The sequence below is a fragment of the Centruroides sculpturatus genome, unplaced genomic scaffold, assembly GCF_000671375.1.
Source record: "Centruroides sculpturatus isolate CEXI.00-Female unplaced genomic scaffold, Cexi_2.0 scaffold724, whole genome shotgun sequence".
Taxonomy (NCBI): Eukaryota; Metazoa; Arthropoda; class Arachnida; order Scorpiones; family Buthidae; genus Centruroides; species Centruroides sculpturatus.
The window spans coordinates 420,546-438,099 of NW_019384937.1; the positions used below are offsets into that span (position 1 = coordinate 420,546).

A 17,554-nucleotide genomic window follows, 5' to 3' on the forward strand; every position below is an offset into this window, starting at 1 on the left:
TTTTGTTGTTAAGTTCCATCGAGTCGTCGTCGACTCCTGGTGACTTCATGGACAAGTCTTCTCCATCTTGATCTTTCCCTTGTTGTCTCTCGTAGCTCCTCCAGCTTCATTTTTGTGACTTTTTCTATTTCTTCTATCCATCTTATCCGTTGCCTTCCCCTCTTCCTTCTACCTTCCACTTTTCCCAGCATAATAGTCTTCTCTAGGGAAGACTATTATGCTGGGACTATTATGCTGGGAAAGTAACTATTATTGTATAGTAGTTACTTTCTAATATGAATGATTGTTTCACATTGAAGTTAAATGTTAAAATGTAACAAATTATTTTGTAATACATGTTATCGTTTTAAACTTTCTTTTTAAATTACTGTTTAAAAGTACAGTACAGTATTATATTCCCTTTACAGGTTCGCCTCGGATAATACCACTAGCGTAGCGAGGGGGGAGCAAGGGGTTCTATCATGCGCCGGGCGTCACTCTCAGAGGGCGCCAAATGGTCTCCAAGACAAACAAGATTTGTTTCTGGAGGGGGCAGGGGGACGTCAATAAAGGGTACGTTCGTTAAGTCGAACGAGTTAAACGCGTTAGTAACGAATCGTTCGAAAAGTAGTAGTCTTGCTCAGTGCGCATGCTCTGCGGTGATGACGTTTCGAACAAAACTCTAACGAAGTTCACGAAGGAAAGAGTTGGTTTACTTCGTTAAGAAAATGGCGCCCGACGATATCGATGTTTCTAAATCTACTCGAGTGTTTAAATTGTGAATTAAAAGATGAAATGATTGGAGTAACTGTCCACCCGAAGCAATCTAAGAAAAATATTTCGGATAAGGCTGCATTAGCAACATTTGTATCTTCGATTTTAGAAACAGCCATTTAGTTCTAAACGAATCGTTCGAAAAGTCTAACGAAATAAGAATAACGATGACGTCATTCTCGTTTAACTCGTTCGACTTTACGAACGTACCCAAAGTGTGGTGTCCCGGGCTCCAGTTATGTTCGCTATGCCACTAGATAATACGGAAGCTCGGTTAATCGAAGTATATATAAAATTGCATTTCTTTTCATTTTCAGAATAAATTTTTCTTTTCATATAAAATTTACACAAATTTGTCGTATCAAACATAATTATTGTATATTAATCATATTCATTATCATTTCATTTCTAATATGTACAGTACGATTTATTGTAATTAATGTATACTTTACTCAGAATTCTAGAATGTTATTCATTTAATGAAATAGGCAGTTGATGTACCGATTCCAGGAATTTGCCAAATTCACGAAATTGGCAATTGCCTCAAGTGAAGTAAATTTATCAACTTAAGTAATTCGGAAAGCTTTTATTTTGTTTCGTTTTCGTGTACTGTTATTTTGAAATTTCTGTTGTGAATACCCTACTTACTTTTCTATTATATAGGCCTATGCTTGAAGCCGGCTACACATATACTGTACCGGTATACCTGAATACATGCGCCTGCCCGGTATACCTGAACATGTGGATGACATGACATTTTTTCTTTCATCCACACGTTCAGGTATACCGGCAGTGGCGGCCTTAGGGGGTGGCGAGCAGGGCAATCGCCCGGGGCCTCGCTCTTGGAGGGGCCTCGCGCAACAACCAAGTAGAAAAAAGTTGACATTTAAAACTTTTTATTTTATCCTGGGCTATTAGTTATAACAATAAAATAAATTTAATTTATAGTACAGTATATATTAATATTAATAAGTGTCTACTATTTCAATTCACATACTTTGCACAAAGGACAAGGGCCTCGCAAAGATCTGCCGCCCAGAGCCTCGCAATGGATAAGGCCGCCGCTGTGTACCGGTACGTATGTAGCCGGCTATCTTAATCGGGGATTTAATGTAACATGTATAGAGTACGTAATAAACATCATTAGGAAGTATAAAATATCATTAATTAACCTTCAAGCAAGAAGACAATAGCTATACTAACATAATTCTTTCCCTAACGTTTTCTAAGCCATAACTCGAAAGTCAGTGGCGCGTTATCCTATAGAAAAAAGGGCAATTGCCTGGAACCTCCGTCAACAGGGGGCCTCCAAACCAATCTTTTACAACAGAATATTTCCTCCCAAAAATTCCGCCGAAGAAAAATGTCTGAAGTCAACACAGTACATGAGGCCCACTGATATAAATTTGCCTGGTTGCCCATGAAGCTATAATGCTCCACTGACAAAATTCGATGTCTTATTGGAAAATATAAAATGGAAATTTCACAAAATAGTCAATTCAAAATCTTCCTAATTCGTGAAATCTGTAGTTGATGTACCGATTTGATGAAGTACTGCACAAGAGTTTATAAGAGATCTGTGCTTAGGCCTAACTTTTATCATAAGGACGAAACTAGTTTGAAAAATAAGTTTGCATGCATTAATTGTAGCAAATCAGTATAATAGTCATTAAATACTTACCTTCGCCGTTGTTTTGCAATCGAATTTAATAATTAAAGTGGTTCAGACACTCGATAAACTATAAACGATTTCATAAAGCTTTTCCGTAAAAACTGAAAAAAAAACAGACGATGTTTCTCGTTGTCATGACAACGAGGAAAATTGTCGTCTGCTAAGAAATCGTCGTGGCAACGAATAGTTCCGCATTCGACTGAAACTTAATTTTATTTCTTATGCTAATCGTAAATATAAATAACTAGCTGCAAGATCCCGCTTCGCTGGGTTTTTATTTGTATGTAATAGTATAGTTTTTTATATATATAAAAGACTGTTTTTCTAAGTAATCTAGAATCTAGCTGCAAGGACCCGCTTCGCTGGGCAAAAAGTAACGATAGTGAAGATTAAGATAATTACATTATAGCTAATCTTACCCGTTTTCACAGAATGCAAGAATTAGGTCCCCCGTTTCCAGACTAATTAGAGAATTTTTACGTTTAGTCAAACGAACTATTTTCAACGTTTCTGGAACGTTTACAATCGTTCTATAATCGAACCAATATTCGAATTTTATGTTCGAATTTAATTCGAACAAATTCGAACAAAACATTCGAAATAGAAAGCCACTTTCAACCACTTTCAGCCTCATATCTCCCGCACCCTTATAGCTATCGAGACGCAACCACCCCTATGCACGAATGGAGACTTGGGGCTACCACCACATACAAACACCATTCACGTGCGATGTGTAGTTTTGGCGAAAAAGTGAGATATAGAGACATACATGTCCATTTTTATATATATAATATAGATATAGATATAGATATAGATATAAATATTAAGATATAATATATTTAAAAAATTTTAAATAGAATGTGTCATATTAAAATGTAAGATGAACATTACATTAATCTACGTATATGCGGTATTAAAAACGATCAGCAAGATCAAAGATTTCTAATTTTATTTTTTTCGCGATAATCGAACTCATGAGCATTTTTAAAATTCCCTTTTATTGGCATATGTTAGCAATTAAATACTTTCGGGACGTAAATGAACTATTGTGAAATTATGACGTCAATTGAGATATTTAAATTAATGTAGAGGTCGTATTAGATTTCCCTAAATGAAAGTGATATTATGATAAGATCATCGTTTTAATTTGACTTTCCATTTCCTCCTACGTTTTCTTACAGATTCGGTTTCATAGCCAAATTAATGTATTAAATTTAATTTTCGTCTGTAGGGGGGAAAGAGAGGAACAAGTGTTTGTTTGATCAGTAGCTTTAATAAAACACCCATCATTAATTTTATAGCATGAAGATAAAATTTTATTTATTTTTGTAGTGTGTATAAAAAATTCACGAGAAATCTTCATCTCGATCACTTAGAATGTCAATTCGTATTTTGTATTTCTGCATTATCTTCGTCATCTCATTCTCATCTTCATCTTCTTTTCCGTCATCATTTTTAGCTTCTTCATCTTATTCTTTGTCATTTTTTTAAAGGATCCACCAAAGCCGGAGTGAATAAAACCACTAAACACTAATACTCAGTGGTATTGTGGTGTTTTCTGGGTTTTCTTCGCGTGTCTAACGCCTAAATAGGGGCCAGTTTTACAAAGTCCTCCCTTAGCAGATCATGCATAAACTGTTGCATTATCTTATTCCATCAAAAAACATCATCTGCCTCTTTTCTTCTTTTTTACCTTTATCCTCTTGGAGGTTATTACACCTATTCGTTTTTATAGATTAATGTTTAAAAGTTTAATATCCTTATCTCTGTTAAATTCAGTTGTAGTAGGTCATTTATTTTTTAAATTCTGTTTTTTTTTAATTTAAATGCATTGTAATATTAATGTCACAAATTACATTTTTTATTTACTATGATAATGAATTCACTCGTGGTATGGTGCAAAGACAGTAAACTCCGCTTTTATGACTTAAAATTTTTAAAGTCGTCTCTGTATTGTGCTAAATAGTTCAAATTATATTTTCACGAAGTTAGTCTCAACATGTTAACGGGTATAGGATGGCTCATATTACGTATTTTTTATCGTAAAGTAGGGATAAAGTAGGGTATAAAATCATTACGTTGTTTCTCCATTCAATTTATAATTATTTTACTTTCAGACTATTTGATAAAGAGATGCATTCAAGTAAGAAATTACTTTTTTAGACGCAAATAGTATTACAAATTACGAAATTACTCATAAAACTGTTTAGAAATAACTGTTCGTGCATTTATTTTGCGATGAAGAAGACAGATATTTTCCATAATTCTTATTGACTTTTTAACTAATTTTATATTGGATCTTATTGTGGATCTTCGACGAGTGCCTAAATAAAATACAATTAAATCATTTTTAAAACCCTTCATCCAGTTAATTTATTATGCAGGCCTAATTTAACTCGTTTATTTTTATAATCAGTTTAAAGTTAGCATGAAGACAAAATCAAATCCATATTTATATATTCAAGAGCAAAATTTACTATAGTTATTGGGCATTTTTTAAAGTTAGCAACATCTTTAAGATATTTGACAATAGATTTACTTTCGTTTAATGCAAAAATTAGCAAAGAAACTTATGAATCAGTAAATCATGAAGTTACGAATCACAAATCTTGATGACAGATTGAAAAATTTATAAAAATAATTCTCGTCGATAAAAATTTTAATAATGTCAATAAAGCACTAAATAATCAACAATAAGTAATGTGAGTGCGATTATCGTCCTTCGTGGAAAAGAGCCAAAAATCCAAAAGCTTATTTCTAACAAGTAGCAAGAAACTTTACACGAATTTGTTATAAATAAGTGAGTTTCATATTAATAAGATGAAAATGCAGCTTCAATGATTGTTATTCTATAGTTGTTTGTATCGTTTAAAAAAATTATGATAGTGATCCGCGGAATTCAAAATTGTGAATTTAGTGGTCCGTGAGGTCAGAAATGTTGGTAACCGCTGGACTAAAGCATAAAAATTTTGACATGACAGACCTCTGAAATACTGTTTAAGAGTTGAGATCAAATGTGTTATTCAGTATTATTCATTAAAAATTATTCAAAAAATAATTCCTGTTTTTAAGCGACAGTTTAACATGTTAATTTTGCTTTCCAGACTTCAAACTGATAAGGCTACGTGCTTGCATTAATTATCAATAGTATATAAAATTGGTGGCGATAAATAATTTGAAGTGGCGAAAAAAGAACTGGCGAATGGTTATTTTAAAAATTTTCCAGAGCAATTTCTGAATATATATAAGGTACATTGCCCAAATAAGATTCATTTAACACATTTAAAAGTGCAAGGAAAAATAAGGCGGCGTAACAACAATGATTGAAACAGATATTTATTGAACTACGTGTAAGCAAAATATATAATGTACAGCACTGTACATAGCAGTGATTAGTGTTATCACTCAGCAAATGCCTGAAAGCATTATTTCTTTTAAATGCCTCGAATAATGGGCCTTTTTTAGGGACCACAGTCCAAATAAGGCAGGCAATTGAAGTTCAATGACTTCAATTGCCTGCTTTATTTGCGTAACTGCAATTGCGTAACTTTGGTCGCATTTCGGAAAAATAAATACATTCACATTCTCAGGCTAATAACTAATGCACTCATTATGAACTCATTCTTAATTTTCACTAAAGTCCATCATTATTGTAGTGGGCCTTATTAGAACACCCATAGTGCCTTAAGTAACAATAATATATCTTAGCTCTAACGAATATAGTATATCCCCTTTCCTTTATATGTACAGTAGCCTACACGACTACTCTTTCCCTTAATATCATTCACAGCCTTGATATTTTATTACCCTTCCTAAATATATTAGACATTATATAGATAGATAGTTTTTACAATAGCCTACCAAGATTTACTTTCATGTTCTTTGAATACATGTAGACAACCGCCTGTTTTACGAATAACAATGAAACTTCCACACTGCAACCCATGACTAGTGACTAATAATGCAGTACTGTATCATCTGTTTGCTAGAAGCAGCTTAACATGTTAATACGTCATTTGGGTTTATTAGGAATTTGACCTTGTTAACTTACTTTGGAATTCATTATGAATTTATACTTTCCATGAAATTTCATTAAAATGAACAATTTTCATATGCAACTATTACTTCTTGTGCTATGACATTTTCTTATTTTAATTACTTTTTATTTATTATACTTGTTTATAAGATAGGTGAGCCCATTATGGACTGCCAAGTTTGGACTTCCCTATCTTATTTACTGTACTATGTACTAATGTTTTTTTTTTTTTAATCTTTCAGGAAGTACTGGAACATGCTCGTAAAACTGCAACCAAAGCTGTATTCCTCATAACAGATGGATATTCGAATGGAGGAGATCCTAGGCCGGCTGCTAAAACGCTACGTGATGAAGGTGTTCGTATATTTACATTTGGAATTCAGAACGGAAATGTTCGAGAGTTATATGACATGGCGTCTGATCCACCCGAAGAACACAGCTACATTCTGGACAGCTTCGAAGAATTTGAAGCTTTAGCAAGAAGAGCATTGCACGAAGGTAGGAGAAAACACAATAATAGCATTACTATAGATTTTTTATGCAAATCACTTAACTTTTTATTATTTTTTAAAAGTTCGAAAACTATAATTTATTCATAAGTGAACATTACTGAATTTAATTTTAAATACAGTATTAGCATGAGCGTCCGCAGATATTTTTTCAGAGGGCAAAGCTTTGAAACAAATAATTACATTAATAAATTTCTATTTAAATTAATTACAGTAGAGCATCGATTATCCGACCTCCGATTAACCGTCACATCGGTTAACCGACCGTTCTAGTTGGTAAATTTCAAATGTCCGCTAGTGATATGGCACTACAATATTTGGCTATGTCTTGGCTACTTTAATATTATTTTTGTTAAATTTTTGCGTGTTTTAGCTGGCAACACGGCTCGACCATTAAAGGGCGGCCAGAATTTAAACGAGACTTAAATGGGCGAGTGGTCTTCGTTGCCGCTCATAGCGGTGACCAGACCCTAAACACTGGGACCCACCAGTGGGCGAGTGGTCTCCGTTGCCGCTCATAGCGGTGACCAGACCCTAAACACTGGGAAGTTCGGTCGTGGGTTCGCGCCGCGATCGGACAGGCTGGCTGCTTGGAGTTTTCCGGGTTTTCTCCTTGCCAATAACGACTGAATAGGAGGCCAGTTCCCCATAAAAGTCTTCCCGGAAGGCATTATTTCCCGCGCGCGCGTATAGGCCGTTCGGATACGGCTGGCTCTTCCGTCGCATAGCGATCATAACCATATGTCTAGTCGGAGAAAGAGCCTATAAGAGCTAAAATCTCCATATCAACATCTAAAAAGAAGAAAAGAAAGAAGAAACGAGACTTAATTTTCTAATTATGAGTGGTTGTTTGTTTTGTGAGCAATAAAATAATTTTTAACGATACGATAGCGACGATTATTATTTTAAAAAGAAATTGTTAGGCTTAACATCGATGAAAATTCAATGCAAGTTGGTTAATAGCGATATACTAATATACTAATTACATGGGATATACTAATATACTATACTAATAATGTATTTTTTTCATTTTTTTCGGTTATCCGATTTTTCAGTTATCCGACCAACCACAATCCCCAATTGAGTCGGATAATCGATGCTCTACTGAATTTAATTTTGGGGGTTCTTTTTAAGACCGACAAAGCGTTTCTTGGTCGAGGGTGTAAGTATACATTTCAATCACTTTTATGTTTATAATTTGTGGAATTTTTTACTCAATCGCAGGGGAAGGCAAGTGCCCCATTTTTTCCCTCTACGGATGACCATGAGAATATTAATGATGTATGAATTTAATAACTTTGATTTTGAAATTCGCTCTTGTATAGTTTTCTTGTACACCCAAATTATTTATATTAATACCTCCCAAATTATTTATATTAATACGCACTTCTTTCTTAATTAATTTTATCTAAAAGACTATCAACATTGGAAAATAATCCAAAACTATTGCTTTTTTATTCTAATACAGTACTGTATTTCAATACGTCTCAAAATTCAAGTATCATATCGACGTGTGCTTAACTTTTTTACTCTTCAAATATTGTCGATCTTAATCGTTGCTCTAATTTTAAAGTAATTGAAATTGTTTAATCTTTTAGATTTGCACATTGGAAATTATTTGCCACAAGATTCTTCGGCTTGTTCGAGATTGTGTCCAGAAGGAGGTGATTGTTGTGATAAAGATGCTCAGTGTACATGTGGAACTCATACGGGATATTATGCTTGCCTTTGTCGAAAAGGATATTTTGGGAATGGATTAAATGGAGATTGCCATCGTGAGTAATCATTTAATTGTTTCATAATGCTTACATTATAATGTTGAGGATTAAAAATTAATTCTCAGTAAAACTTTTTAAACCATATTTGACACGTTTGAAGTTTAGGAAAATCTTCCCCATGCACATTACGAATTTTTTTAACCATATGTACGGCGTTATATCCTTTCCGAATCTCATTAAATATCAGTTTTTCATTAATGATTAACGGGTGCCTGACACCTGATTAAATTAAATCGATTCTTTAATTCGTTAATTAGCTGTCCTTTTTCACGGGTATACATAGCTATTATACGGCACCTGTCCCAACGATATATAACTACTAGACCTCGAACCGCTCCGCCATCTTTGAAGCGAATTGAATGTGCTTCTGCCATGACACTTGAAGGCAGAAAGCTGCGCACTTGCAAGAAATACCTAATACAGATACGACTGTTCATCACATAAATACACAATTTTCATGACTGTTATATGCAGAACCGATAAATAATAAATGAAATATTCAAAATATCTGAAAATTATTAAACTAATCTTTAATAGTAAATTATCATTCACATCTTCATATCGGCTGGACAATTTCGCCAAATTAAGGAATACAAAATACAAGATATAAGGCGCGCCTCGACTTACGAACATGATTGGTTCCTGAAGTCTTGTAAATGGAGGAGTGCCTGCACTGGACAATATACAGCCGTTCATAGGGGATGTCCATAAATGACTTCCACACTGGAAGAGAGAGAGGGGAGGGGCTTCAGTGGACGTCCGCATATTTCATTAAAATTATAGTTTATGCATTTTATTAATTTATTTCAAAATTTATTGTTTCGTTTGTACTTATGGTATCTATCATTCATAATGTGATAAAGTTTTTAAGGGGGATCGAGTTTTGTTAGACATCCGAAGACGGGAGGGGATACCGAAACTTGAAAAAACTGGGACAAGAAGGGAGGGAGAGTAAAAATTTCAAGAAAAATGCGGAGGTAATTTAAGGACAGCCCCATATGAATATTTCAAATGCAGTAACCCATCAATAAACGTAATTTATTAACCTTTAAAATGAACAAGTTTGGTCTTATAGAAACACCATGATGAGCCTGATTGTCTGATATGGTGAGTGAGAAATTTGAGCTTCAACTCGTTGCTGCACATTTCGCTTGTCATAGATATCGTCATCTATGTTAGCCAAAGATGTTTGCCTTAGTGGTCTTCGTGGCACTACTGGCTATCTCTGTAGATGCTAAGGAAAATCAAACTTTGTAGGAACCGATGTTTCTTGCAAATAGGTGTACCCCGTTCCGTGTTTAGAATAGTTAGGTTCAAAGTACCGACTGCAAAGAACACTACTATTGCTTACTTTCCATTTGTCACGGCATATCACTGTCAACCACCGACCGAAGTATTGCTTGTTTTTACGAAACCTGTCAACAAAATATCCATTGTGCGATCGTTTTACGTACACAAAAGGATGCCATATTATCGGTCGGTGATCAAAACTTTGTAACGCCAATATTTACTCAAATTTCAATTACATCATTAGTGGATAATGAAACATGTTTCCCGTGATCTGTAAAACTCTTGTAGGTCTCGAGTTCAGTACATAAATAAATAACCAACATAGGGTAATACCAGAGTTCTGAAGAAGTTAAATGTTTTTCCCGAAAAATTTCTCGGGAGGAGTTTATATGAAATTTTGATCACCTACTGACGATATAGTATCAGAGCAACTAGACTTATACTACGTTCGCACACAATCCACGACTCACTTCGATCTCATTTGTTAACAATCTGGATTGTAACTATCGCCAGACAAACGTTGAGCGGTTCGCACAGGCAGTCCACTTGAGAAGAACTTGGCTATTACACGCGATTATAAAACTGACATAACTACGCGATAAGTCATGAACACCAACAAACAAAATGGAAGTTTTGGTTAGAAATAAATACTTTTTCTTGCCATATACCTACAGAAGCCATATACTAAACAGACATCTGGAGAGACAGATGTCATCGTCTTTTTTATTTCTCTGTTGATAGCCCAACACGTGTTCTGCAGCCATCTTGTATTTTCTCACGCGCGTGGAATTGTAGGATCTCTCTTATGACTGGATCTAGTTTCAAGAACTCTCTTGAGTCGATCGCGATTGAACATCGTTTCAGTTAAGATTGAAACGGTTGAGAGAGGTCGCACCACGGCGTAGTCGCCGACCTCAGTCACAATCTAGATCAAAATGCTCGGTGCGAACGGGGTATTACCGTTGAAACGTGATACCGGATCTTTTTTTATACCTTGCCGTACTTAACTGCACGGCAACTCGGTAGCATTCCTGTTATCCTCCAGTGACAATTCCCATAATCTAAATAAATAGCAATTATACCAGAAATAGCTACCTTAAGTCAGCATGCAACAATGCGCTCAGCATATGCACATTTTGCCTTAGACTGTCATGGCAGCGCCTACTTTTTTTGGTTTCAGACGGTGGCACTAGTTTCTACGTTAACTTTTAACTGATTCGGGTTTTTTTTCTTTAACTCGTAATGCCCTGTGGGCACTAAGAGGGCCTCTTTTATCAAGTCCATTATGGATTGGGCCCGGCCCCGATAGGGCGGCCGTGTGGTGAAGGGAGGCACCCGACATATCCGGACGCCTCCCGAAAAATTTCTCGACCCGTCCAGATTCGATCCCGGGTTCCCCAGAACAGTAGTCTACCACCTTGACCGCTCAATCTTCCGGCTGTGGGGTCTAGTAGTTATATGTCATTGACCTGTCCAAAAAATTCTTGAAAATGGAAGTAGATAAAACCAAATAATATTTTGCGCTAGAATACCATTTAATTCTTCTATTAACGTACGGATTCAGAATTTTGAAAGTCAAATTCGTTAGTTTTCTACAAATTTTCTGCCTTTAAAAATTTCCAGAAAATTAGCGAATTCGATTTTCAAAATTCTAAACCATACGTTAATAGACAAATTAAATAGGATTCTAACGCAAAGATTCGTTCTGTCTGCTTCCATTTTCGAGAATTTTTGGAAAAGGATTTTCCCATAGAAAAAAACATTACATGACAACCAGAAGTTTACAGCTGGTTGCTTGCTGGACAACTAGCAATCATTCTTAATTTCTAATACAAAATAACCATTCACTATTGATTACCTAGGATTCAATCCATGTTGAGTGTTCTACAGATTCAAACTTGCTAATGTGATTTAGGCTCCCAACATTGTGAAGTTTTTATATTTGAATATATTGAGTATTTTATCAGAGAGTGAGATATTAAGAATACTATACCAGAATATCACTCATAAAACATTTATTCGATACCCAGGGTCATGGCAATAGATGAGGCAGAGGCAACTATCTTGCAGCCAAATTGGAGGGGATATCAAAAAGGCATTAATGTTTATAGAAATATAAGTTCATTGGCACTGTTCTTGGGCTTGCCCCAGGCATGAAAATTATTCATAATGGTCCTGTCAATACCAAATCAAATATAAAATAATCTTCTGTGATAAAAACAACTGTTATAAATATTTTACCTTGTTAATAATAAAGAGGATAGGACGGACATTAGGTACAAATTGAGTTAATGTCAGTCCTATCAATACTCCTAACATAAAATTCTGGGAAAGTTTTACTTTAGGAATATATCTGTAGTGAGTGATGCCACTTTTTATCAATTTTTTGTATTTAAAGTAAATCTTTTATTATAAATATACAGTATGTTATTTAAAAAAGAGACCAAGTGGAAGTGGAGAATCAAAATATAATTAAGTGGCCATAATTAAATTTATGATTTTCTAATGTGTTTGTTTGTTTAAGAAATTTTAATATGTTTTAAAGCTTGTCCGCCAGCAACTTATTGGAATAACAGTGGTCCTGGAGATTTATCCTCATGTCTGCCATGTCCTGATGTAAATCATTATTCTGAACCAGGAAGTACTAGTCCCATTGATTGCAAATGCAAAAGTGGTTATCAAGAAGTGAATAAACAATGTGTAGGTGTGTAAAATTTATAAAAATGTAAAATCTTAAGATTGTTTATAAACTAAATGATTTATCATTTCTATTTTAGTTTTGAAATGTCCCCATTTAAAGCCTCCGAAACATGGTTTCTTTGTAAATGACTACTGTAATAATGTTTTTAATGCTGCCTGTGGCATTAGGTGTGAACCAGGTTATAAACTGGTTGGTAGCAGTATTCGGCTTTGTGCAGAAAATGGTAGTTGGACCGGAGAAGATGCTACTTGTGAAAGTATGTGTTTTAATTATGGTATTTTGTATTACAAATTTAATATTGTTATATTGAAAAATTAATTGTTTGTAACAAAATACAGAAACTGAAGGGAATGTCAGGAAATTTATTCACACACCTTACATCCATTGCTGGAGTTGATTTCTAAAGTGTGAATTTATTTTCTGTTAATTCCCTTGCTTTATGTTAACACAACTTTTTCATTTTTATCCAATATTTAACAGTAATTAAAATATAACTAGCAGGAACCCATTGAAATTGACAGTTTTATTCAATTAAAATATGATCAATGTGTTCATGCAATTATTTTACTAATACATACATTTCTATTACAGATTCTAAAAAATTAAAATAGTTTAGTTCAATAACAAAAGTGATTATTAATTTTATTTTACTGTTTATAGTGTTTAAATCTACTGTATTAATGTTAAAAAATAATGCAAAAAGTCTTTTAATTCATGTGTAATTAGCAAAAAAGCAGGAATTCAGAATAAGAGATAGGGCAATGAGTTGTTCTAATGATTAAAAAAAAAAAACTAAATTGCTAGATGAAGTGCGATTACCTGACATGTTTATCCCCATAGACTTAACGTTGTATGTTTCAAAGTGGGTTCATGAGGATAGTCTTAAATTTATTGAAATTTCTTTGGCAGCTCTCGTCCCAAATAAACTTCTTCCGTTTTTTTGTTAGTTCTGTTAAAGGAAAAGCTATCTCAGCAAATTTTGGGATAAGCTCTCTAGAAAACCCAATCATACCTAAAAAACTACGTACACTTTTGACATTTTGGGGTGACAGACATCATGGATGGAGCGGACATTTTCAGGATCCGGGAGTTTTATCCTCATGATGTTCCTGATGATGATGTGACCTAGGTAACACACCTCTTCCATAATAAGTTTGCTTTTTGTCTGGATGTAGTTTTAGATTAGCTTTATTTAATATGTTAAGGACTTTATCAAGTAATTCTAAATGTTCGTCGATAGATCTGGAAAAAAGGACTATGTCGTTTTGGAAACAAAGCAGTTTATGCCTATGAACTGCCCTAAAAGGGTTGACATTACATACTGAAAGAAACACCCACTATTTTTACCCCCTGGGGTAAGCGACACATTTGGTACTTCCCTCAAGGGGTCGAGAAGGCGTAAATGTGTCTAACGGAATTTGGAAGTATCCTGATTTCAGATTGAGGACGGAAAAATACTGACTACCATGGAACCTACTTAGAATTTCATCCACGCACGAAAGGGGAAATTCTTGTGGGCAGGTAACTTCGTTTATGCGTCTGAGGTCGAGGGTCATACACAATTCACCAGAACCCTTCTCTATAATATGTATAGGTGAATTCCATTCGGACGAGCTCTCTTCTATAATGTTCGCCTCCAAATAGGAAAAAATTAACTTCCTAAACTCTTTAAGATAGCATTCCGGGATTCTATATTGATGCATGTTAATAGGCCGTTGTGATTCTACTGTCGGTTTGTGTGAAAAATCTAAGGTACAGTAGCGTATCGTACGTGGGGGAGGCAGAGGCGGTCCGCCCCAGGCGGCACTATTTAGGTGGCGGCAAAATTTCACAATAAATAATAATTATATCTTGTAAAAATTTGAAACATCCTAGTGTATACTTGCATCGCGCCTACGATAGTGCTATTGTCCGGACAGTCCGGGAATCGGCTTGTCGTCCGGGTGAAGTAGTGATTTTTTCATCCGAGGAAATCCTGCGAAACCTGTTGACCTTTTTATTTTTTTTCTTGCTTGTACGATTCATTCGCGTTCATATACATCACTAATGTCTAATAGAACTATTTTAAACAGGTCGCTGCACTACCACTGAATTTTTCATTGCATGTTCTATGACAAAACTGAATTTTGGTCTTTTAAATTGAAATACCTAAATAAGGGGGGGCCGAAATATTCCTCCGCCCCGGGCGGCTGACATCCACGGTACGCCACTGCCGTTAAGCGATATTTTATATCTATTAAAACTTTTGTTTCCCGTATGTGTATACCAAAACAATTAAATAAATGAAAATTTGCATGTGTCATTGTTATAATGCGCAAGTGCGAGTACGAATTCTTGGTATAACAATAAAATCTTATTCATTTTTTTATTTGTTTTACTTTTTTAAAAGCATGTTTGCCTAAATTGTGGCCCACCGTAATATTACGCGTGATCAAAGTGGCCCGCGCAACAATTTGGGTTGGTCAGGCCTGCTCTAATTCGATCTTTGCTAGAACATTATTATGCATTGTTTCCAGAGCAGCCAGGTTGCACAAAGATTTTTCAGCCGCAGTGTCGAGAAGAAACTTTATCGTATTACCGAAGAGTAGCGCTCGACAAGAGGAAGACCCTTTTCCGAGATGATTTCTTCCGGAGTCTGCTTTATTATAGCATCAGGGGCCTAACACTGACTCTCATCATGCTCCGTTACCAGTTTAACGTCCTCTGTTGTCGTTTTGGGCAATCTTTTGCAATGCGAGATCGCCACATATAAAACACGTCCTCCTTTGGGTTCTGATAGGCTTTTCGTGTGTATCTAGTAACCGCTTAACCGAGTCGGTTAACTCCCTAATTTCGCATTTAAGGTTTCTTGGTGTATACACCGACAAAGGGATTACTTTACAATGAAAATACAACAGTGTAACTATACAGCAATTTATTTTGTGTGTTGATACAGGTTTTTAGTATTGGATTCCAACTTCACGATAATGTACTGTACAAGAACATACAGTGATACCGCTTGAACAATAATTCGTCAGACACTAATCACAGATGCCGATCGCGACAATAATTGATAAACCGAAAATAAAACTAGCCTTAGGTACTAACTTAAAAATAAGGAGGGAAAATTATCAGAAAATGGAAGATATAAGAAATAGGTTGTAGTAAAGATATGAATACCCGGGGTTTGTACTTTCTTATTTATAGAGCTAGTGGAACTGAGTTGAGCGCCACCTGTACGCAGGCAAAGAAAATTGCTTCGGGAAGACACGTGTATCTTTGGGTTGGATTCGTACCGAAACGCGGTGCTTATTTTCTTCCTGTGATAATGAACCATAGCTTTCTGCCACACAAAACTTCAAAAAATAACTGTTGTGTAGTCAGTTGTAGTGTTACCTATACTACTGCACCGCCAGGTACAAAGTTTTATTCGTTCCCGAATGAACAATACCCTGGTAAAAAAGCATTAAAAACATTATACATGGTGTCCACCATGAACCTGACACATTTGTTTTGACTGCCATATCGAAGTGCAAGGCAGTAATCAGATGTCGTGCATTCCATTAGACGGAGAAACTGTGAAAGTTGTATAGGTAATTTTGAAACTTGCCAAAGTGACTGTAGGTGGCATGGCAGTAGTCAAACGCAAAATGGCTTCTTCACAAGAGCGTGCGCAATCTGTGTGGTGGTATGCTGAAATAAATTCCGCTATTTAGCAGATTTAATTTCCAGCAGGAAGGTGCCCCTCTACACTGGAGCCTGCATGTTCAACGTTTCCTCGACACACAGTTTCCCTATTGCTGAATTGGGCGCGGAGGACCGATACCGTGGCTTCCTCGACGCCGGATATTACGCCCTTAGACTTTTTCTTTTGGGGATTTGTCAAAGACAAGGTTTACACCGGTGTAAAAATTCGTGACCTTCAATATCTTCGTGTGTGCATTCACGATGCTGTTGCTGCCGTCACGTCCGAGATGCTTGAAAGAACCTGGCAGGAAATGGAGTATAGACTCGATGTTCTACGTACAACAAAAGGAGCTCATGTAGAGGTTCACTGATTTTTTTAATAAAACTTTTTGAGTTTTTTTATCATAAAATGTCATTACTTTACATTCTTACTGAGCAGTAGATTTTTTACAACAGTTTCAAATGTGTCAGGTTCATGGTAGACACTCATATTATGTGTTCCACTAAAGTACTTGATTATTTGTTGCTTTATAAATTTATTGTGATTAAATTGTTAGCAAATTATTTAAATATGTATACATTATAAAATGACTTCAAAAAAACCAAAATTAAAACTTCAATTTTTTAATTTGATTACATGACACAAATGGAATCGCCTTGTATCATTACTTGTTTCTAATTGTAAATGCATGTTATTCATTCTCGTATTGATAACTATGCAAATATTGAAAGAAAAAGAAATACCTTAATTTCAACATGGTAGGGTTTCTTAGAAACACTGATTTAGGAAACAGCTTCTCCAGTAATGATAATTGATTCGCTCCTTGATTCACATTTGGATCTGTATTCTTCTCCAAGGAAATTTCTATTAGTTTGGAAACATGTCCATATTTAAACAGATCTCTCTTTTTAAATTACTTTTTCGGTAGAGATTGCATCAAAACCGCGCTGCCTTCTAAGAAACATTATTTGTAACTATCCTCACTAACTCAGCCGTTTACTTACAAATATAATCAAACACCAAACACTTGCTGAGCTTACTATTAATTTAATACTCAAACGTTTTCAGCCTATTTCTAATAGGCCATCCTCAGGATTTTACTATTCTACAATCGAACACAAAGCTTTTCGAACACTCTTTAAATTTAA

General features: G+C 35.1%; 1 protein-coding gene across 1 annotated transcript in view; it reads left to right on the forward strand.

The window, feature by feature from the left end:
* The window catches only part of LOC111632076 (sushi, von Willebrand factor type A, EGF and pentraxin domain-containing protein 1-like), a 41,985-nt gene extending 28,673 nt beyond the window's left edge, over positions 1–13,312 (forward strand). The window contains exons 2-5 of the mRNA XM_023376429.1: positions 6,704–6,959; positions 8,569–8,745; positions 12,584–12,742; positions 12,816–13,312. Coding sequence (XP_023232197.1) covers positions 6,704–6,959; positions 8,569–8,745; positions 12,584–12,742; positions 12,816–13,057 — 834 coding nt within the window. The 3' untranslated portion in view covers positions 13,058–13,312. The remainder of the gene's footprint in view (positions 1–6,703; positions 6,960–8,568; positions 8,746–12,583; positions 12,743–12,815) is intronic.
* Positions 13,313–17,554: the final 4,242 nt, after the last annotated feature.